The 24750-nt window shown below is 37.2% G+C and overlaps 1 protein-coding gene across 3 annotated transcripts in view; it reads right to left on the reverse strand.

Moving 5' to 3' along the window:
* Positions 1 to 1250: 1250 nt before the first annotated feature.
* Positions 1251 to 24750, reverse strand: part of nup205 (nucleoporin 205) — a 34898-nt gene continuing 11398 nt past the window's right edge. The window contains exons 11-41 of one of the 3 annotated variants that reach the window (XR_015514248.1): positions 22764 to 22914; positions 22452 to 22660; positions 21869 to 22051; positions 21661 to 21711; positions 20091 to 20300; positions 19478 to 19715; positions 16500 to 16689; positions 16304 to 16424; positions 16144 to 16222; positions 15904 to 16068; positions 15579 to 15703; positions 14568 to 14682; positions 13221 to 13370; positions 13062 to 13136; positions 12081 to 12238; positions 10935 to 11015; positions 10654 to 10845; positions 9823 to 10027; positions 9616 to 9714; positions 8571 to 8716; positions 8167 to 8480; positions 6425 to 7879; positions 5824 to 6284; positions 5678 to 5751; positions 5368 to 5499; positions 3979 to 4084; positions 3732 to 3889; positions 3501 to 3630; positions 3260 to 3364; positions 3120 to 3178; positions 1251 to 1580 (exon numbers count right to left, since the gene is read on the reverse strand). Coding sequence is in view for 2 of the 3 variants with exons in the window: in XM_087291887.1 (XP_087148013.1) it covers positions 1428 to 1580; positions 3120 to 3364; positions 3501 to 3630; positions 3732 to 3889; positions 3979 to 4084; positions 5368 to 5499; positions 5678 to 5751; positions 5824 to 5950; positions 7741 to 7879; positions 8167 to 8480; positions 8571 to 8716; positions 9616 to 9714; positions 9823 to 10027; positions 10654 to 10845; positions 10935 to 11015; positions 12081 to 12238; positions 13062 to 13136; positions 13221 to 13370; positions 14568 to 14682; positions 15579 to 15703; positions 15904 to 16068; positions 16144 to 16222; positions 16304 to 16424; positions 16500 to 16689; positions 19478 to 19715; positions 20091 to 20300; positions 21661 to 21711; positions 21869 to 22051; positions 22452 to 22660; positions 22764 to 22914 (4521 nt within the window). In the remaining variant the exon portion in view is untranslated. 3 annotated transcript variants of the gene reach the window in all.

Below are 24750 nucleotides of genomic sequence, written 5' to 3' on the forward strand. Positions count from 1 at the left end.
TTTGCTGTTCTCACGGGTGCTGTGTAATATTGCACAGATGATACTGAGATAATAGCTTATTATTTGCATACGTAATCCTAATAGCAATACCGTTCACGAGCTGCAATATTAGTTTTATCTTAATGAATGCAAGCCCTTTTGCGATGGTGTATGTGGTGTTACAGTTTACATATAGCTGCCACCTGCACAGCTGACAGTATCTTGATGATTAAATGAAGGATTAAACAGAACCTCTCGCGCTTAAAATGTGTAGATTTGGCGAACTCTGTTACCTGCAAACTCCGTCACACCGGCTTTATGATGAAGTGTAAATGCTGGATTGACATTCAGCACATGATCACTGATCAGATGTACCATTATTTGAAACGTATGTTTTCTAAAACTAAATCTCAGTGTTGTTTTCATTCTCTCATCTTCAGTGCTTTACATGTTCGTGGTTGTAGCTCTCCCTGTCATCTAAAGAAAGGCATCGACTAAGTGATTGACAGCTGATATTAACCAATCCGTTCGCATTCAGTGCTAGAGCAGTGGACTAATCAGAAGAACTTGAAGGCGGAGCAAGCATTGCTCGCTTAGTTTAAAACAGTTGTCATGTCAACTTGCTGCAGTAAACAATGTATGAGCGCTGTGTTTGGCATCTCATGTGCTAAGATGCATTCTGCGAGAATGTCTCCTAAATCTGCATGTGTGGTGAACATTTTGCAGTGAAAACCAGTCACACGGTACCAATTTTATGCAGTCGCACAAATGCTCCCAAATATATTTTGAGGTCGCATAGGTAAAATTTTGGGCACATATGCGACCAAAACAGTTGCAATTTCGAGCCCTGCAACTACTAAATTACCAATGAAAAATAGAACAGTAACAAGTAGCGCATTTTCAAGATATAGTGTAATACAAAACCACATGCTGTACACACAAGTTTGCATGTCTAACCTTGTGCAGATCGACGGGGGCAGAAAATTTGGCTAAAGTGCTACAGAAGGGATTAAGCTGCAGATTATAACCTGCAATCTTACATTCACTTTCTCTGATATTTCACTCCTAAAAGCCTGTGATGTCATGTACACACTCAGGACATGCATTAGGGCTTCACTACCATAATATACCTAAAACATAGATTGCTGTAAAAATGATCAAGTGGTTTCTCTTAATTGACGATTTATTTCCTCAATAGTTAGGAAAGAGTTCAACTATTAAAAAACATAAATATGATCACATTTGACCAAGAAAGTCAGAAACAACATGGCTGTCTGTTAGAAAAGCATTTAATGACCACATTAGAAAAAAGCAGAAAGCCAATACAGCGACTATCATAGGCAGAAAACCTCATGTGTGGATTGATAGTCATCAAAACTGCAAAAAAAGACACCGAATTCAAAAGATTTTTCTTTTCTCACAATTAGAGAAAATCTGCATGCCGGAGTTCAGCTTTTGGCGTGGTGTACGAGGCCGCGGATCCTGCGTGTCAGGGCCTGGATGAAGGTGTGACGAGAGCGGCTTTTGCTATAAAGTCCCTCCACCTCCAGCAGCTTCCTCTGCAGCGGCTCACTGAAGCTGCTCGACATGTCACTCTGCAACTACACACACAGCAAAGTCTCAATAACACCTTAAAGCAAAACTTACTAAGCAGCTTTAAGTAATAATACAAGCTTAGGGTATACAAACAAAAAGTATTTTCAGCTCATTGAGGCTGCATTTAATGAATTAAAAATACAACAGATCTATATTAAATAAATTATTTATATTTTGGTGCATTTTAAATTCGTAGATATTCCCATCATGCAAATTTTCAGCATCATTGTTCGCAGGCTTTGTTTTTTTGTTGTTGTTGTTTTTCAGGATTCTTTGATAAAAAGAATGGTATTTATGTAATATAATATTATAACTTAAAACGCAAAAATTAGTCCAAGACACTCTAAAAATGTGGAAAAAATACTAAAAAGCCTTTACTGACATGGCTATTCCTTAAAACAGCGACTACGCGTTTTCATCAGGGTAGCAGTGATCTGGTGTGTCTGGAGTTTCTTCACCTAATCAAATTTTTTGGGGGGGCTTTTTTTTTTTTTTTTTGCTTTTATGAGTGCTTTTGACTGATTTTTGCTGTTTATTCTGATAAATTCCTTACCAAAAGAGTACAGACACATTATTTAAGCTATCCCTCAGCACTTTTTGTTTGATTTTTGAATTTTTAATATTATAACTTTATTTGATATAAATCATGATACCGTACTATCATTAATTTCTTTCACCTTGCTAAATAAACTTTAATCAAAATATATGGTACTAACCTCCAGAAGTAATAATCTATATTATTATTATAAATTTGTAACCTGGGTTAAGAGCTTCTGTTGAACTCTGTTGTTTGCCATTGCAAAATCGGCACGTTTAAGGTCAGTTTTCTTCAAAAATCAGCTATCTCCACTGGCTAAGTGATATGCGATATAAAGTAGGTCTCAGATTGTACAAAATGCACTGCATTAAATGACATTCCTCCCGGCCATGTCTTTATAATATGAGCATTTATTTTACCTCAGTATATTCAATGGAGCTTCTGCGGTAGCCTGCTGATTCTGACAGGCGCGAGCGAGTAAACAGCTTTTTGTCACAAACTGAACGGCAAAATCTATTTAACTGATTGTATTTTTTAATTACATTACAACATTGATGCTGTAAAAGGAATGGTATAAAATGGAAAAAAACTAAAAATAACAGGTCACCGGAAGTTTATCAGTATGAGAACAACATTAGCTCGGCATATACCCCATTGAGACTGTTCTGCCTTTTTTAATTGAATAACTTTTTTTTTTTTAAATACAACAATTAATCTCTTTATCTCAATAAGGCGATTCAGAGTAACCATTCTTAATAGTACTATTGGCCCTAAAGGTGTATAATCAGATTAGTTGTGTTAAAAACTTACACAGAAGTTCCACCTCACAGAACATCAGTAATTCCACACAAGAAGACATTTTCAGTGTTCATTTCACAGATAAATTATGTCAACAATTTTTTTTTTACTCATGAAAACTAGACAAATCTATTTTTTGGCCCTAATCACCAACTGTCTTTATGGAATTTTTTGACAATTATTTGGAGAGTATAGATGTACAATATACCTGTTCAAGATCTTGCTGGCTCACTCTCGACACGCTCAATCCTCTGCTGCCTGCAGGATCTGCAGAGAGAGCAATCTGGTAAGAAACCATGTCATTCAACAGCATCTGAAAATAATCCTGAAGCTTGAGAGAAAGCTGACCTCTGTAACCTGGCAGCAGTGAGTCTTTGGGGTCAGTGGGAGTGCAGTAAAGCAAGTAAAACTCTAGGTGGCGCCAGATGACAAACAGACACGTCTCAATGATATCTTCAGAAAAAACACGTCAAGAACAACACATTTCCCCATTTCCAGGTGTGAGAGCACAATTTCAAATCTTAACAGGAATAAACAGTCAAATTCTCAGAACATTTATTTAAAGCCTTAATTTTAATGCAAAGGATACAAGAGCAGAGGGCAAGAAGCTTGGCTCTGTTGTTGACCAGCTGGACGAGTCTCCGTTTGGCGAGTACGTTTCTCTGCACTGATGAGATCTTTTCCACTCCACCAGAACCAGACACCAAACCCTGGCACAGCTTCACACACACACACACACACAAACATATATTAACACACACCATGCCTTCCTAATACTGAACATTTGAATCAAACAGCTGCACACAAATCTAACAAAAACCTCTTTGAGTTCCTCAGGAGGAAGCTGCTCCACTCGCTCCAGCTTGTTCAGGCTCTGTCTGTGACTGTCGTGATACCTGAAGAAGTCGCTGGCGCTGTTTTTCAGCAGGAGCAGAACCAGCCCCAGACTGGGCACGCGGGCAGAGGGGATGGACACATCTGATGTAGAGGAAAAAGCACAGTTAGGTTAGAAAATGCAGCCAACTTTTAATCAGCACTGACAGACTGTAAAAAGCAGAAAGACTAACCGGCTGGTTCACTTGCTGATGGGCTGAACAGACAGAGTGAGAACTGGGCTTCAGATGAGCTCTGCAGCAGCAGCGTCTGGCAGTACTCCATAATATTAGCACAGATCTGTCAAACATAACACACAGTCAAACATTAAAAGGCCCATCAATTTGAGGTGAAAACTCTTAAGCTCAAAGATTTCACAGAAAAATAAGTTTTTTTTTTGTCAGAGGATATCATATATATTATTGAACTCATATAGTATAATATACACACAATAGTGCCCATGCACTTTTTCAATTGTTTCCAAAAGTATTTTTCCATAATTTTTAAAGATAATGAATAATTAATATCATAATTAGTGGAGTAATGGACCACAAATCTCACGGTTCAGATCACACAACGGTTTTTGAGTTATGGATCAGACCATTTCTTTGGATCAGCAAAAAAAAAAAAAAAAAAAAAAGGAGACAAATGTCATTTGCTGTCCATTTATACCAAATATCACTGTAAAAAACATTGGTTTTAACAAACAAAACTTAAATGCAGCGTTTCGAAGGATTAATAAACATGCAAATCGTTCTAATTTTTTATTCATGTTGCGCAGGTTTGAATTGAGATCTTGATCTTTTAATGTTTAATTATGCAGCTTTACACTGAATGCATTAATGCAGCAGGCTAAACAGTGACAGAAAACACCTTTAATTAATAACCTAAGAAAGCATTCAAGTAGGTTCATTATATTTTACAGGAAAACCAAAAAGCTTTCATACACCAGATTCAAACAGTCATAAATGTTGGATTAACCAACAAGTTCAAAATGAATCCACAGGTCACGTGCGTTCCGAACTGTGGGTTGTGATCCTTATAGGCACAAAACCATAACAAAACCATTGAACTGCGAAGTCAATCCAAACATTACAAAGTTTGATTTGAAGCATAAAAACTGAGGAATAGATCTGAAAAAAATCTAACTTTTTTGTAAATAACCAGCCATAATGAGGGAAAAAACAACAATTCAATAAATCAGTGGAAATGGCAACTTCATTTAAAGTGGAGAAATCTAGAACTAGATCTAGAATCTAGAATTTAAACTTGTCTGGTTGTATTTATAGAAATAATACATTGCATTATGTAATACATACATAAAAGTTTATGGCAAAAATAAACAAATGTATTTGTATTTTGAGAGATTTACTATGTAATTAAAGGAGCTTCATAGGAGTTGAAAAACTGGAAATTTTGTCAGAGCATCATGGGAAATGTAGTTTTTCTACACAGATTATCATTAAACAGTTGTTTTAACCATGGACAAAGTTGCCAACTGTAACATGTATTATTATATTATTAAATGTATATATATATTTTTTTTGGTTTTTAAATCATGTACATTTTCAGTGACACCATACCTGTTGCATGGCAACCTCCATTTCCTCTCTTTTTTCTGCTAGGTTGCTGGGAGAAACGGTGTCCTCAATCTGCTTAAGGTAGCGAGCGCGATCAGTGCCCACCAGACGCACCAGCAGAGACAACGACTGCCGCTGGAGGAGGAAGAAGAACAGCACCCAGTTTGTGAAGTTATACTAGCAACATGATCAGCTTTTAATATGCAGTTAACCGCATTAATGTCATCATAGCTACATCCAACTGCTTTCAGTCACTCCATTTCTATTCTGCTCTATATAATAGCATTTTGAAATATTTGTTTCAATATTTCACCTGGAATCTGCCGATGTGTCCCTGTAACTCCATGAGGGCAGCGCTGTTGATTTCCTGTCCCATCTCAAGTGCTCCTGAAACACACTCAACATTAGCCATTCATCAGTGTTTTGGGTGTTTTTCAGTCTGCTGTAGTGCTGTTGTACCTGGCAGTGCCGTCTTGCTGATGATGGCAGTGAGCAGAGACAGTTCCTGTAAAGAGCCCATGCTCATGTCCTGACCATGCAGAATAGACTGAATGACATCCGAATGAACGATAAGCCACTGGAGCACCTACACATCAACACACATGCAAGCTTTTTTTAGACAAATATAACAGAAGATCTTAAAAGGGTAGCACATATAGCTCGATGCTAACACTGAAGGCCTTGCATTTCCACGGCCAAAAGTGTATTCCAATGGTAGCCAATGGTGGGTGTAGTGTAAGACAGAAAGTTTCAGTCGACTTCATTCTCGTTCGAGGAAATGTCTACAGTAAAGCTGTACAGGTCTTTCACATATCATACAGTATGAGAAGCACTTCACACAAAACAGATGCTTTATACACATAAACACTTGTGAATAAATGTTCATTACTAACCTTCCTATGAATATGATTTGATTATAACTGCAGATCAATGAAATACAATGCAAAAATAGCCTCCTGTAACGTCTGCGATTATATAAAATAAATAAAAAATGCAACATATATGAACAAATAAAGACATACATAAAGAACACAAAGTCTGATGTTACCGAAAACGACACACAGCAGACATTTAGTCCTTATTTGGGTTCAAAAACAACACACAACATATAACCTAGTCAGTACAAACCTTTCATCTGTATCTTTACATGTAGCCTCTTGTTAGAAAGTAAATCTGTCATTCCGAGTTCATAATAGTCCAATAGGTGATGAGAATAGTTAAACATGGCAGTTTATTCATGTTTACGGCTACTGAAAGAATGATTTGCTCCTTTTTTTTGTGCTTCACTCTTGCGTTTGTCCACTTTAGAGAGGATCGGATGTCAGAAGCACTTCAGTGATTATGTGCATGTTATCATCAGCTCAAGTTCGTTATTTCAAATATCGACGCGTGGCAAACTCATGTGAGAAGGCAAAACCGCTTTAGGTGGCCTTGTAAACAACTACAGGACACAGTAGATTCTGCTCTTCTTCTTGGCTTTGTAGCTGTTCATCAAGACGACGACAAAATTTGTTTAAGCTCAGGTTGACTATGGCTTGTTATTATATGTTTATATTATCACGGTGCAATGTCTCTGCTGTGCATTTAAAAATGGTGCTTCCTTTGTTTTCATTTTTCTGCTTGTGTCCGCGCTGGTGACGTTTCTCTGTAAACCAATAGCATTCAGCTGCACATCTAGCTCTGCCTTTCGTCGTGCTAGGTACCCTTTTGAAAGGGTGTGGTTCACTTTTTGGTACCTTTTAACAGTGGAAACAGGCATAAAATCGTACCGTACCACTAAATAGATACGGGCCCTAATAGTCTTAAAAGGCTCATGCACATTGGTTCAATTTTCACTTGTGCTTATTGGTGATGTTTAATGCCTACTCAAAAAACCACCACTGTGAGTTTGCAGATGTCAACATTTTTTGGCTTGAGGCAGCGAGTTAAAAACTGCTTGACCAATGAGATTGGCACTTTTGTTCACGTGCTGAAGTGTCAGTAAAACAGACTGAAACTTGGTGGCTCTCAAGCACTAACATTTTCTTTCATGGCTTTTAAATTTTCCCCACAAACATCTGACAAGGTGCTTGTGTGCTGTAGTGGACGTGGTTAAACTGAAGTGGAAAATATTAAGCTATAAATACACAAGAATAAAAATTCTGAAAGTGGGTACTTCCCTGCAACAAGTGTCAATTGTGTACCAGGGTATTTCTGTTTTGCCATCTAATGTCAATGAGGGATTTTGCACATTCACTCTGCTCAATGCCAGTAAAAAAATAAATAAAATAAAAAAAAATCACAAAAAAATGCCCTAAAAAATGCTGATAAGTGCAAGCCAAATCAGCCAGGTGTGCACGAGCTTTAGGGACATCATTGGAATCATTGTTTTAGTACCTGTGCTGCCCCCTGCTGGTGCTGTGCGGTGGTGGAGGTCAAGATGACCTGCATCAGTCTGAGTGTAGGAAGCAGGATCTGCCTGTATCGCTCCAGAGGACTAGGAATAAACCCTGAAGGATCTCTCTGCCCAAACACTCTAGAAGAAAAATGCAGAGAGTCAGATAAAACACTTAAAGCTTAAAGGGATATTTCTTCTAAAAATGAAAATTCTGTCATCATTTATGCTCACTTGTTGAAAACCTAATTTCATTCTTCTGTTGAACACAAAATAACTTAATATAAAGAAACCATCGACTACCATAGTATTTGTTTTTCCTACAATAGAAGTCAGGTTTTCATCAAAATATTGTCTAGGGTTTGGAACCACTTGAGGATGAGTAAACAGTGAGTATATTTCATGTTTAAAGATGGCAGAAGTCAGACCTGAGCGCGTCATTCTGAGGGAGCATGTGAAACACCTGACACTCCACCAGCTGAGCGACCAGACCACAGCGCAGCAGCTCCATCGCACCCTGAGCGGTCTTGGCCACGCGGGTCAGCAGAGCCATTTTGGACTCGTAGATGTACAACGGTTTAAGCAGCGGCGGCTGAGGCGTGAGAAGAGTTTGCAAAGAAACGTCATCCTGCTTTAAACTCTCCACCAGCACACGCAGGTAACCACTGTTACACAAGTACACCAGCCACTGACACTGCCTGTCTATAGACAACACCCTGTCTAACACGGCCAGAGCCAGCATCTGAAAAACACAAAGACCAACTCAGTAGGTGTTTGGCAGTTAAAGTGTCTGAAAATAACTCAGTGATGTTGTTGACTTGTTTGCTCTTACTCGGCCGATCTCATGGCCATCACAAGCGTCTCTGCACACCACTTCCATTAGCGCAGTGCCATAGCTCTCGATGATGGACAGGTTTTCTCTCTGTAGCTTGGAGAAGCAATCTTCAGGGGCAGTCAAACGCTCCCACATGGATGTGCCTGCAAAATCAATATTATACATCACGTTTGTATATATTACAAACAATAAAATACTTACTGCAAATTGAATTTATATTTATTAAGCACTTTTTATGAGTTTTAAGCTATTAAAAGTGATTAATTATATGTTTATTACATACATTTATTTTATTTTAATAAATATTAGCCCCCCTTTGAATTTTTGTTTCTCTTTTAAATTTTTTCAAATGATGTTTAATAGAGCAAGGAAATTTTCACAGTATGTCTAATAATATTTTTTTTTCTGGAGAAAGTTTTATTTTGGCTAGAATAAAAGCAGTTTTTAATTTTTTAAAAAACATTTTAAGGTCAAAATTATTAGCCCCTTTAATATAATTTTTTGTTGACTGTCTACAGAACGAACCATCATTATACAATAACTTGCCTAATTACCCTAACCTGCCTAGATAACCTAGTTAAGCCTTTAAATGTCACTTTAAGTTGTATAGAAATGTCTTGAAAAATATCTAGTCAAATATTATTTACTATCATCATGGCAAAGGTAAAATAAATCAGTAATTAGAAATAAGTTGTTATTAACTTTTATGTTTAGAAATGTGTTGAAACAACCTCTCCGTTAAACAGAAATTGGGGGAAAAAATAAACGGGGGCTAATAATTCTGACTTCAACTGTAACTGTCACCAAAAGTTTTGTTGGTGATTGTAAGGATGTTAATGGCCAGATTGGGTAGCTATACATTAACAAAGGAAAATTAAGACCTGTTAAAAAAGATTTAAGACCTACAACACAACATTTCAGTAGATTTAAGACTTTTTAAGGTGTAAAATTACGCTTTTGAGATTTTAGACATTTTCAGGCTTTTTAAGACCCGTGGATACCCTGTTTTTATGAAAGCATTAGCATCAGTGTATTTAATTACCTGTCTGCAGTGTCTCTGGCTCCTCAGGTTTCTGGGCGATCTGCAGGTAGTACAGCAGAGCTCCATACAAATGAGCCCTGAGACGCTGAAAGCCTCCACCTTCATGTAAACAAACACCAAAGGGTAAGACAAAAAGGTTAACCACTTAACCCTTACAAAGTGGAATTAATTGACCTGGCTGATTAGTGTAAAAGTAACCCTTCTGACCTGTGCACAAGATAAAGTCCAGCAGCTTCCTCAGGATGAGGTGAAGGGCGGAGTTAGCAATGGATGCAAATCCTGATCCAGAGCCACCCTCTGGCCCCACCCCCTGCTGTTCAGAGAGCACTGATTGGCTAAGGTGTGCTGTTAATGTGAAGACTGCTCCGGCTACGATTGGCATCAGTTCACCAGCAGCATCTTCTGATAACACCTAAAAATCAATTGCAGTTCATCATCTGTAGACATTTTATTTTTCAGTAATTAAACGTCCTATATTGTTAATTTGGTTACATTTTTTTCTATACTCCATTTAAATATTATATATATATATATATATATATATATATATATATATATATATATATATATATATATATATATTAGTAGTCAAAAAGCATGTCCAGTTAATTGAAATCATGAAAGGTATTAATTTAATGACTATTTGGGAGAATATTTTAGGAATCCAAAATTTTTGAAAATAAACTGAAATTTAAAATTAAACCAGACTTTTATTTTGACGGTTTAAATAGTCTTGCGGTTTGATATTAGCATGCAAAAGTTTATATCATGATTTATTCAGGTATACAGCACTGCTTTTGATCTATTGATTGAAACTGTGTGTTCTACAGCTCACTGATTTTCATGACTACATTTTGGTATTCCGTCCACTTTTTTGCGTCACAGGGCTCCACTTTTTTATGTGTATGACATTTTTTCCTTCAATCTTTTGAGTTGTCTATTTGTACCCTGTTGATGATGTCTGATGTCTAACTTTTATAGCATGTTATAGCTTAAATAATCATAATAATAATAATGTTTTTTTTTTAAGTAGTGTACCTTGTCATGCAGGTCAAGCAGCAGATCTCTGATGATGAGCTGCCGCTGGTCTGCAGGGATGAGTTCTGAAGGACAGGCGGTGAGGATGGTCTCCACCAGACTCCTCCAGCTCTGCAGAGCATGACGCTTGGCACTGAGACTGCGCCGCACGCGATTCCTCTCCACCACCTGCTGCAGGACTGAATTCACCTCCTGATAGGATGGAGACAAATACAGGACAGTCAGAGGCAAGATTTTTTTTTTAATGCCTAGCCTTGAAAAAATATCATAGATAAACCCACCTCCATTAGCAGTGGTCTTTGCCCGATGGCTGCCATGCCCTGTAGTGCATTGATCTCTGCAACTAAAACTCGATGCAGCAACTGCAAAACAGTAATCCGAAAAAAAAATTCTTATAGTAATGTTTTATTTTGGTCTAGAGCAATGTCTTTCTACTGAAATGGGCAGTAACTTATTGAATACACTGATACATGTAATGTGTCTGGCTTCCATCTATCTTTAGATGTACAAACAGCACATTTAATATTGCTGCTTAATAAACAAACCAATATTTTTATTATAATATTTTCCTAATTATGTAGCACAGCATTACTGTCTGCTGCACTTCACTGTTATTCTGCTTATAATTCCCCTATAGTGGCTAATAATTCTGATATCTGGCCCACTGACAGAAAACTGGAGCAAGGGAAAAATAAGGCAGATCATCCAAGTGACATATAATGAAATACCAAGAAAAACTAAGCAGGCAGAAAGCACATTCTCATTTGTTTAATGAATGAGATATTAGAGTACTAGATTCACCTGAAATTAATTTTATACTTGGGATTTATAATAAACATTGATTATAGTGAATGCCGCCATCATTTCTGTTTGATTTATACAAGTGTTATTTCAGTTTTGCTTAGATACTGATGAAGCTTTTATTAAAAGGATAGTTTTTATAGCCACTTTATTATTTTAATAAAAAATGTAAATATAGACCAATAGTGCTTCAAAAGTGTTTAGGAGCCAAACTCCCCTAAAAGTTTGTGTTCATGAGCTGTTACAAATTGGCAAATTTTGTTTAATTTTGATAGAAATTACGTCCTTTCAGTTCTTTAGCTTTGTTTAATGTATTTCAGTTCATTTGGCTATTTTGTTGTGCACCAATAGTAGATTGACACATCAGGCCATGACCTCCTAACTGAATTTAAAACATTTATAATATATATATATATATATATATATTTATATATATATATATATATATATATATATATATATATATATATATATATATATATATATATATATATATATATATATATATATATATATTATTGTGGCGTTTCATTGGAATAGACTATTTCATTTAAAAGTTTTAAGCTTAATACTTTTTGTATTATTTTTTTAATAATATAATATTTTTCAGTTTTTCATCCATGTACCTTGACATTGCAGACGGTGTGTCCCTGCTCGTTGACATGTTCACAGTTAGTGATGACCTGCTCGATCTGAGTGCGCTCAAAGAAGTCCAGCTGCAGAAGCTCTGGTGCCTCCTGACTGAAATCTATGGCATCCAAAACACTGAGCAGCCTCCTGCGCACTAAAACCACCAGAGATCACCATGATTAAAGGAACACCATTATTTCACACTTTTATTATTTGGAAATAGGCTGATTTTCATGTCACCAAGAGTTAAAGGGTTCAGTTTAACCTTTAAGATAGCATTTTGGTTTGGGGCAACACTTTACCCTAAGCTTAGCTTACCTTAGCATAAATCATTGAATTGAATTAGACCATTAGCATCTCACTCAAAGATGTCTAAAAAGAGGTTTGATAATTTTCCTATTTAAAGTTTGACTCTTGTGTAGTTACATCATGTACTAAGACCAAGGAAAACTGAAAAGTTGCTATTTTCTAAGTTGATATGGCTGTATTCTCATTCTGGAGTAATGATTAAGTGAATTTGCTGCTGAACTATGGCTCCACCAGGATCAATGGTATTATGCAGCCCTGAAAATAGAATCATTGCTGCTTAATGTAACTGTGTCTGCTCAGCCATGGTACAGAAGCAAACTCCTGATTATTACACCAGACAGTAGTTCCTAGCCGAATCGGCCTAGAAAATGGGAACTTTTATTTTCAGTCGGTCTTATTACATGATGTAACTACAGAAGAGCAGAACTCTTTTAATAGGAAAATTATCAAATTATTTTGAGCAAGATGCTAATGGTCAAATCTGATTAAATGCTTTATGCTAAGCTAAACTAAAAGTGTTCCCACCAGACCTGGATATTGGCTTAATACATTAAAAAAAGGTTCAACTCAACTGTTTAACTTTAGGGAGGTTGTAAAATGCAAGTTGTAATTTCCTTTGATTCCATGAAACCCCTTTTTGTAGCTACTGTATCAATACTTTCCCTTACCCTTGGAGACGGTGCCAAACTGCAGAAAACCACTGACTGATCTGTTCTCCTCCTCCATGCCGGTCTCTCCATCTGCTGCAAGACAAATACAAAGAATGTGTTGACTTCAATGCTGCTGCTTGGACACTGTGAGGAACTCTGGGGAACTGTGTGTATTACCTGTGTGTAATGTGTGTGGCTGGTCATCGAGGAGGAGGTTCAGGAGTCTCTGTGTGTGTGAGCGCTGGCGGTTCAGTGAGGTCACTCGGAGCTCGATTGCTGTGGTTTTCATTAGCCAGGACATCTGAGACAGAGCCGCGATCTCATTTTCTATAGGAAATAAAGATGGACTCAATCAGTTGACAAGTCAAAATAAGACTGGAAATATTATACAAAATCTCTGAACGGCATACTTTAAAGGATAGTTGACCCAAAAAAAAAAAAATGTGTTCAGCATTTACCCTCCCTTAATTGGTTTTAAACATTTAAAGGTTTCTTTCTTCTGCTGAACCCAAAAGAAGATATTTTGAAGAATGCTGGTTGATGGCACTCACTGACTTCTACATAAGGAAAATAAAATATTATGGAAGTAAATGGGTGCCATCAACCAGCATATAATATACAATGAAAAAACAATTAAATTGAATTGAATATTTTTTTTGTAATGCCTTGATTAAACCTGATAATAAGATGCCGTTTTGTCAATCTGGTTATAAGTAGATGACACAAAGTAGGGGTAATGAGGTTTAAAATGCTTAGCTACTTTGATCGCTTCCACTGTTAATTTGCATAAACTTTTGTAAACACCCATCATTTGAACCGTCATTACAATGCGTTTTAATAAAGCACACCAAAAAAAGGTACTCATAACAACGTATTCATGCTGCACTGTATTGTACCAAAACAAAGATTAGAATTATTGAATTGTCATATTGCAGCGTAATGAGCAGTTTTTAACGTCAAAATATTAATGGAAGTGAATGAGACCGGAAGTCTTAAGCCAAAAAGATTCAAATGGCAGCGCCCACTCGTCAGCGGAGAATAAGGTGAATAGAGGGACAAAAAAAAAGCTGCATTCGAAATGGCATACTTCCATACTATATAGTACGTTAAAACCAGTATGCGAGTCAAGTAGTATGTATGAATTCATAGTATTCAAAAAACAGTAAATGAGAAGTATCCGGATGACCTACTACTTCCGGCAAGATTCTCAAGTATGCATCTGATGGATACAAATCTATCCCATGATGCCACGCGAGTGAATTTATGATTGGAAGTGACGCAACACAACTGGTGCAGATAGGTCACGTGATAATGACAAATGGCGGATGCAGTAAGTCCGAGTTCCATTCATACTACTGACATTTATACTATATAGAACATACATTTCTAATGATAATGTAGTAAATTCTAATTTAAAAGTAGTACCTACATGAGTAGTAGGCGATTTTGGACGCAGCCCCCTCATTTGAGCGTATGATAATAACAGATGAAGGCAGAGCCAAGAAGTGCAAAAAGACAGCTGACCTGATAAAACGAAAGGTAGGTGTTGCAGATGAGAGAACAGGAAGTCCTGACTGGTCCTGAGGTATCTCATGGTTGGGCCAGAGGTGTCAGGACATGCGCACAGCTGATAAATCACCTAGCATAAACACAGATAAACATATTTTACCAACACAATATAAAGTATGTCTGAATGTAAAGCAGTTAAACAGTAGCCCCTTTCACACAGTAATACTGGTAAATATCCGGAATATTTACGAAACGACTTTACCGGTAAATTTAAACAAAGCGCTGTTCACACAGGCGAGGACAGTGTGTAATTTTTCCGGAAAAGACCATTCACACATCCATTCCAAAATACCGGTAAATTCTGTCATCATTAACCAAAGATGACCTCTAAACGGCTGGGCTTGTATTTGTAAACATCTGATTACATTACAAACTCTGTGGATGGATGAGTATTGTGAACAACTTCGATGAAAATATAGAGGAACACTTTTGCAAGTCAGGATGTACATGATATGTGTGTGTGCTGGTGCTAACAGACTGCTTTACGGGCACAGGCGACGTGTCACGCAACTGAAGGAAGCAGAGCTTGAAAGTAAACAAACAACGGCTTACCATAAGCATATTATCGATAATTATTTACCCAGTAGGCATTAAGAAGGAACATAGAAACAATATCTGACTAACATCTAGCAGCTAAATGTGTCTGGAAAAATAATCAAAGGCTTTTATTTTTATAAACCACATGGATGTAATTGCGTCTGACTGTTCTGATTGGCTAAAGTAGACGTCTCACGTCAGCATGTTCTAGACATGGATGCGCTCTTTCCGGCAATCTTTCTTCTGCGTTCACACAGCGCAGCATTCCGCCAAATTACCGGTAATGTTACAACTTCTCTTTCCAGAAAATAGCCAAAACAAATTTACCGGTATTTTCACAAAGGGCCTGTTCACACATACAGATCTTTCCGGAAAATTGAAGGTAATTTTTCGGAAAGGTCTGTATGTGTGAAAGGAGCTAATGAGTACCTGGTAGCAGAGTTCAGCTAGTTGAGGAGCCTGTTTAATGAGCCCAGGTCCAGAGCGAGAGTCACTGCCCCTCTGAAGCAGACTGAGAATCGCATGCAGGCAGCTCCGCGGACAGCCAAGAACACCTTATTAATGGAAACATGATGAGTATTTAGTGTTTAGGGTGGGGTATCATATCAAAAATCAAATATACTTTAAAAAAAAAACAGTATCGATGTCAAAGCAGTGCCTGAACCAATACGTGGAGTATTTGCTGTTTAAGAGAGAGTTTGCAGTTTAAAATGATGGAGTGCACAATATATTTCAAGTAAAAGTGACATCTTACCTGGGTCTTGAAGGTTAGTGGAGGAAACTGGCTTCTTGACTTCATAGCCAAGCAGATACAGGCCCAGATTGGGGCCTGTTAGCTCCAGGGACGTGATCAAAAGATTCAAGATGTGGATCTTGGTCTCATGACGAATTCTGGCCACCCGTTTCTCAGAGTCTGAATCTGAATTTAAAAAAAGGGTCTTAGAAGTTCATTAATAGATTATATTTAGCCATTCTGAGATCATTTTAGACTCACCATTTGTGGTCACTCCTTCCTGAGCCTCTTCACTGTCCAGACACTCCACAAAGCCGGCCATCAACCTCTCACTCACTGCCTGCTCATTACACAATGACTCTGTTATATTAAATGAAACTCTAATAGATTTTCTCTCCATAAACAGTGTGAGATGCCTTACCTGATCATGAGTGAAGTCTCCAACCAGTCTGGCCTGGATGTTTGGGTAGCGAGTGATCCGTCGCAGGATCTTTGCACTCTGGAACGCAGCATCAGGATTGGAGCTGCTGTGATACAGGTACCTGTAAAAAGCCAAATGTGTGAAATCAGCCCTGAATCAGACTTACTTTAAAGCATTACTGGAAAAAAAAGCAGACCTAGCAATGTTGGTGATGTGATCTGCCTTTCTGCTCTGAGCACTGACGCCCTGCAGGAGCTGCTCCAAAGGAGACACAAGAAGTGATGTTTGACTTTCTCTCAGCAGATCCATGAACGTCACCTCCTTCTGCAGGGCTAGCTCCAGCAAACACAGACAGTGCAGAACTGCAGACTCTAACTGCTTCTTGCCTACAACAAAAGAACCACAATAGCGTAATGAACAATGATTCAGTATTTAGGAATGGATCAACATTTGGTCTAAAAAAACTAAATACCAGTTACAACTAATATAAAAACTGGTAGCATTCTAACAGCAAACTTTAATTAATAGCATGTTAATTTACAGCATATACTGTTCACCACAGCGATAATGCTGTCTCTTAAAAATTGTAGAACAACTTCGTTATGTTTGTGTTTTTGAAAGGATTCATTTATTCATATTGTCCATTTACTGTGTAATGCATACAATCACATGAGAGGGTCTCTACTCAAGCCTCTTATGCTTACCGGGGTTTTATTTAAATATACAATTAAAACAGTAATATTTGTGGGATAATACTATTGTAGTGTTTTCTATTCCTTTCTTTAAAAAAAACAGAATTTATTTAACATATAAATCATATATAAATGTTGAATAAAGCTGAAACAAGCCTTTATACCAGGGGTCACCAATCTCGGTCCTGCAGGGTTTCGTTCCAACCTGCCTCACCACACCTACCTGGATGTTTCACATATACCTAAGACCTTGATTAGCTTGTTCAGGTGTGTTTAATTAGGGTTGGAGATAAAATCTGCAGGACACCGGCCCTCCAGGAACAAGTTTGGTGACCCCTGCGTTATACTATAGGTTTGTTTACATATATTAAATAGCTTTTTATTATTATTAAGTGGTATGGGTCCTTGCATATACAGTTGATGTCAGAATTATTAGCCACCCTGTAAGATTTTTTTTCAACATTTCTACATAACAGTCATTCAACATAATAGTTGTAATAACTCATGTCTAATAACTGATTACTTTTATTTTTGCCATGTTGACAGTACATAAAATTTGACTTGGGTATTTTTTATGATAATAGTATTCAACTTAAAGTACAATTTATAGGCTTAATTAGTAGTAGTACAACGGATCCCAAATCTCACGGTTCAGATCACATAGTTTTTTTTTTTTTTGTCTCAAATCGGATCGGTCATATTTTTTATGGCTGGTTGTCGCCACCTATTGGTTAAATAATGTAATTGCTGCCTACAACTTTAACTTGAGCGTTGTTAAATCCATATGACGGTGATTTTATTCTTTAGCATAAACATCAGTGGGTATATCTAAACTATAAACTGTTATCTCAGTACTTGTTTGTTATTTGACTGTTTGTAACTTCATAACTAACTCAAAACACTACAGACTGAATCTCTTGATTTTTGGTTTTCAGATTTGTATGAAGCGATTCGAAGGATTAATAAACATACGCAAATCACCATCATTTATAATTTATGTTGCGTGGGTGTTGAGATCAAGATCTTTTAATGATTAATCGTGCAGCTTACACTGAATGCATTAATGCAGGCTAAACGAGTAGTGACAGAAAACAGCTTTAATGAAACCACCACATCCTGAATAATAACCCACCATGACTTTTTCTGTCATTATTATATTTTACAGGAAAGCCTAAATCCTTTCATACATGTAATTTGAATGACATGAGGTGATCTCACTGTAATCGTTACAAATTTGGGATTAATCTACCAGTAAAAAAATGTATTAATCTGCGGGCCACGTGTGTGAACCATAGGTTGTGATCTGTACGAATCACAAATCAACCATGATCTAAACCCCTATTAATTAGGCAAGTAAGGCTTATTAGTCTAATCATTGTATGACGATGATTTGTTTTGTAGACGATCGAAAGAACATGTTTCTTTTGAGGGGGGGAGGGGGGGGGTAGCTAATAATATTGTCTTTTATAATAATATCTTTTATTCTGGCCAAGATAAAACAAATAATTTCTCCAGAAGAAAAAATATTATAAGAAATACTGTGATACATTTCTTGCTCTGTAAATCATTATTTGGGAAATGTGAATTTAACTATAAATCTGCTAAATTTAGATCATTTGTATTTTAATTTAGATGGTCATCATTGAGTCATGCCTTATCTAAGCTAATATTTAAAAGTCTATGATCTGTATTGGAGTGATTTATGTTTCTGGTTTGTTACATATCTGTTTCCTTAAATATCACAGCATCATTAATGCAGATCGTAGCTTTTTATTTCTTAAACAACCATGTTGAAATGCGAATCCCACTGCCATTATTCAGGATGACAATGCCAAGATTTAATGGGCTCAAAAAGTAAAAAACGCTTAATTTGCAGACATAAATTAACCAGCAATTGACCCGAACCGCACTGAAAACCTGAGATGTGCTGAACTAGACAGTGGATGCTGCAGAGTCAGACACTGGCGGTGCTTCCATTGTCAATACAAGATCTAGCCAAAAAAAAGCAACTCTTGAGTAACCACGATCACAATTTATTCTAAAGACAGCCACTATCTGACCCTGCAGAGAGCCAGTATGTAAATACATTCTATGTTGTTCAGTTCAATAGCTGGTGGTCACTTTGTCTGCACAAATTTAGCCATCTATCATGATTTAAGCCCGATAAACCTTTAAAGCATTGTCATCCTGCAATAGGGCAAATGAATACATCTCCTGATAGGGCTTTAAAGACACAGTTCACCCAAAATTAAAATTATATTATTATTTACTCGACTTATCCATGCTCAAACATAGACTATTGTGTACTTGCTTACTTAAAGAGATTCACTCAAAATGACAATTGGCTCACTATTAACACAAAATAAGTAATTTTGAAGAAAGCTGAAAACCTGTAACCATTGACAACCATAGTATGAAAAAGTAATACTATAGAAGTCAATGGTTACAGGTTTACAAACAGAGAATTTTTGGAGTCACAGACCAGGGAATTGAGCGTATGTGTCAAGCTGGCGGGCGCCCTCCTCCAGTAGGTTGAGGCAGAGAGAGAGGGTGGGTGAGTCGTTCAAAAGGTGGAACATCAGGCTGTGCCCCGGGGGCTTATGGGCCGGCACCTGCTCTCCTTGAAGTTCCACCATCTCCGGCAGGAAGTCTGAAGGCTGGGGCTCATATTCTCGCAGAAGTTTGTGAAAAACCTCTAGCACTGCTTCAGCTACCTCCCACTACAGAGAAAGAATAATAATAATAAATAATTATGTAAAAATACAATACCACGAACAGGTTTACAGTTATAGGATAGTTCACACACACATAAAAATACTTACTCTCAAAGTGGTTTTAACATGTATGAGACCTTTATCTAGTTTCTGTCCTCTGTGAACAAACATATATATGTTTTAAAGAATTATTGAAATCAGTATCCACTGACAACCATAGCAGGAAAAATACTACAGAAGTTAATGGCTCCCAATTTTCCAGGAGTATTTAATATATCTCTTATTTTTTGTTCAAAAGAGGAAAGAAACTCAAACAGCTTTGCAAATGATTCACATTTATTGGGTGAACTATCCATTTAAGTTTAGCAGGCCACGACAAACCTTTTCTGCTGAGCGACGGTAGGCTCGCGTGGGGAAGGCCAGAAACACAGAGTCACGCAGGAAGTCAAGATAAGGTTGGAAGCCGGGAGCTCGCAGTCCTGCTCCAAGATTGACTGGAAGTGCGCTCTCCACCAGAGTACTGATCAGATGACAAAAGGCCCGTGTGAGTGGATACTCCTCACAGCTCGATTCAATCTCATTCAGCTCCACCTTCAGAATGAAAAGAAATTAATGTCACAGTAAATGTGCATATGAGACCTTGAACCACCAAACCAGTCTTTAGCAGGTCGCGCACCAGAAGTGCCACGCTGCGCCATGCATTTTAGAATTCTAAACATAGGTTTCTATCAGGATACACACACTGGCGCCGCAAGTCGGAGGATGTCAGCGGCGCCCGTCCACGGCTCAGGACGCAGTTCATTTTTCAGCTGCGCCACAGAGCACCATCTGATTAGTTTCATGTTAAATATCATTTGAATGTGCGCGTCTGGTGTGCGATACTTTAAACGGTCATGTGCGCGCCGTGTCGCGGCGCCGAGCGGCGCTTCTGGTGTGCGACCTGCTTTAGGTTGCACAGGTTATTTTTGGCAAATCGACAAAAATACATTGTACGGATTTTAAAGATCATTCATTCAGTCATTTTCCTTCAGCTTAGTCTCTATTTCAGAGGTCACCACAGCAGAATGAACTGCCAACTATTCCAAAATATGTTTTATGCAGCAAATTCCCTTGCAGCCACAACCCAGTACTGGGAAACACACATACACTGTCACATTCACACACACACTCATACACTACTGCCAATTTAGCTTATTCAATTCACCTTCAGTGCATGTCTTTAGACAGTGGGGGAAAACAAAGCAGACGGAGGAAACCCACGCCAACATGGGGAAAAGATGCAAACTCCACACAGAAATGGCAACTGGCTCAGCTGGGACTCGAACCAGCGACCTTTGTGCAGTGAGGGGACAGTGCTAACCACTAAGTCACTGTGCCACCTAATTAAAGATCCTGTTCCATTAAATTATTTAGTAAATTCCTGACTGTAAATGTATCAAAACTCAATATCTGGTTAGTACTGTGCATCGCAAAGCACTTTAAAAAGGACTTTCTCAGCATTAATATTTTCTGGAACCCTCAGATGATCAAATAGTTGTATCACGACAATGAATACATCACAATTCATGTGATGTTTAAATCTCAGCTTTTAGAAATTGATGCTTATGAGTGGTTTCGTGGTCCAGGGTCACAGATATTACAAAGACAACAAATATTAGTATTATAAAGTGATTTTTTTACATTTAAAAACCATGTAAACACTAACTACATTCTTGCTAAATGATTAACTATCTACATAGTAGATGTAAACATGTAAAGGTAAAGTGGCTCCATAAAAGCCCTACAATCAAGCAAAGAAAACCTGATGCTTTTCTTAAATAAATAAAATAATAATAAATTAAAATAATTAAAATAAATTAAAATTACAAATATTTGTAATATATATAAGTTTCTTCTATTAAAATGATGAGGCCTGAGACCAAGTATATGTGATAGAATACAGCCAGCTCACCTCGATCCCAGCAGCCTGTCTCTGACCAGGGATTTTCACTGTTTGTAGGATCTGAGAGGGACAAAATGCAACAATGAGCGGTTTCATAATAACCTTGATGATCTTGAGGTTGAAAACATCACTGAAGTGAAATAACCTTGTCAAATCTCTTTAAAAATTTGAAATGCAACTGCAGTTTGGCATCATATATTTTGGTGTTGCAGCTAACCTGTGTGTACTCTAGAGACTGCCAGAGGGAGGCTGCAATCTCAGGAGATTTGCCAAAAGCAGCGAGAACATGAAGGACTTGAGCTTTGAGGACGGGCTGAACACTACACTGTAGCAAACCCAGCATCACCACCACAGGGGTCCACTGAGGGTGCTCACAAAGAGCCAGACGTGCATTCTCACTCTGAAATACATAAGAAAACAATAACATGACAAGAGCAATAACTGCACTCACATGTGATATGAAGTGGACTTGAGTATCAGCTTTCAGATTTGATCCACAAGTTACTTTCAGAGTTCAGGGTTTTTGCAGGTTTCATCAAGCCAAATTTAAGACTTTAAGACCTTTCTAAGACCATTAGGAATTAAATTTCAGATTTCAGGTTGTACAAATTAGGTAGATATACATGGACAAAGGAAAATTAACACCTGTTTAAAAGTATTTAATACCTTCAAAATCATATTTCAGTGAATTTAATAAAAAAATTTAAATTAAAGACATTTTAAAGCTTTAAGACCGTGCAGACACCCTGGAGTCAATATTGATTAGAATTTCAGAGTGTCAGATTCGAAGTGTGTTATACCCAGGTGATGATCGTGGTGAGCAGCTGGAGGAATGCAGTGAGACCTTCCAGCTCTCTCTGAGTGATGCCTCTGATTGGTAGATGACGGTATTGTGTGCTGTCGGCACTGGGCACGTCTCGTCGCAGGTTTTCATGGTACAGCATGAGCGAGTGGAAAAAGTGTTCCCATGACACAAGACTGCCTGACACTCCAGCCTGCCGGTTCTCTCCTGAAACAGCCATCATAAACAAACTTACAAAGCAATACAAACAACTCTCCAAAACAACATTTACATTCAGCCATTCTCATTTCAGAGGTGATGTTGCACCCACCGTGTGGAGCGCCGTTAGTTTTAAGCAGACTGAAGCAGTAGTGGGAGCACTGAGGGCCATTTGCAAGTCCTTTCAGCATTCGCAGGTATGGGATGTAAAGAGTCGCAGGAAGCAGATCACCCATCTGACGCACAAACTTGGAGAGAACCACCTGAGGTAACACACACATAAATACAAACTGAAATCACAAGTTTTATTACAAGATTTGGAGTTCAAATAGTACTGTCATTTACAATAACATTATTAGAGCTCCTGAGAAATTTGAATTCTTTTTCAATATATTCTCCAGATATTTTCAACACATTTTTAAACACAAGTTTTAATACCTAATTTCTAATCACCAACTTGTTGTCTTTTTGCTATGATGACAGACAGTTCTTAATATTTTACTAGTCATTTATTAGATACTAGTAGGGCTGTGCAATTAATCGAAATTACGGTTTGATTTAAATTTTGGCTTCTAACTATATTATGAAAATATATTAATCTACCGAAACGATTATTGCATCATATACCGCCCCCAACACATTTGCTGCCCTGCAAAGCTCAGTTTGACGTGTAAATGACTAAAAGCATGTACTGTAATGTAACTTTTGCAGCACGGGATGCGCATCATTCATTAATGTACATTCAAATCATTCATGTTTTTAAAAGCTAGAGTGAGAGATCTCATGCTGTTGTGTGTGTGTGTGTGTGTGCGCTCAGCCTCAGAGATGAGAAGCACACACATCTAAAGTCATCTTAATGGGAGCGCTTTAATGGTCAAATACATGCACATTTGTGTCAAAACACAGTATTTAGTGATTATTCATATTATTTATTTGTGTAATAAACAAACGAGTTGAGACATGTGAAAGAGAAACCATAAATCAGAACTGTACTGCTCTTAAAGTGACAGCGCGCAATATTCCTGCTGTTGACTGTTTTAATCATTAATCAAGCAACAAAAGGATACAATTATTCACTGCTCTTGACTGAGGGACTTTTGTAGCTATAATTAAAGCTTTTTCCAACAGGGAAGATGCTTAAAGAACAGTTTGTTTCATATTTCTTATTCTATTGCATTTATTTCCCTTTCCTTATTTACAAGGAGGAAAATAACTGTATATACAGCTGAAGTCGGACTTATTAGCCCTCCTGAATTAGTAGCGATTTTTTCAATTCAATTCAATTTACCCTTATTTGTATAGCGCTTTTACAATGTAGATTCTGTCAAAGCAGCTTCACATAAAAGATCATAGTAAAACTGAAACAGTGTAGTTAATTTTTCAAAGTTTAAGTTCTGTTCCGTTTAGCTCAGTTCAGTGTGGTTTAATAATCACTACTATTGAGTCCAAACACTGACGAGCAAAATTTCAGATTTTTTTCAACCCATTTCTAAACATAATAGGTTTAATAACTATTTTTTAATAACTGATTTCTTTTATCTTCGCTATGATGACAGAACATAAAATTTGTCTAGATATTTTTCCAGATACAAGCATTTAGCTTAATGTGACATTTAAAGGCTTAATTAGGTTAATTAGGCAAGTTAGGGTAATAAGGCAAGTCATGGTATAACAGTTGTTTCTTCTGCAGACAATCAAAAATATATATTGCTTAAGGGGACTAATAATATTGATCTTAAAATAATTGTAAAAATATTTAAGCCTGCTTTTGTTCTAGCCAAAGTAAAACAAATAAGACCTTCTCCAGAAAAAAATATTATAGGAAATACTGCGAAAAATTCATTGCTCTGTTAAACATCATTTGGGAAATATTTATTTTAAAAAAATAATAAATTTACAGGAGGGCGAGTAATTTTGACTTCAACTGATAATCGTGATTATAATTATGACCAAAATAATCGTGATAATGATTTTTCCCCATAATCGAGCAGCCCTAAATACTAGTGTTCCATTTAAAGTGCAATTTAAAGCTCAACTAGGTTAATTAAAGCTAACCTTAATTTAGTTTAAACTAATAAACAGTAGTTTGCCTGGTAACA

Source organism: Danio rerio, chromosome 18 (genome assembly GCF_052040795.2).
Source record: "Danio rerio strain M-AB ecotype USA chromosome 18, GRCz13ab, whole genome shotgun sequence".
NCBI classification, from domain to species: domain Eukaryota; kingdom Metazoa; phylum Chordata; class Actinopteri; order Cypriniformes; family Danionidae; genus Danio; species Danio rerio.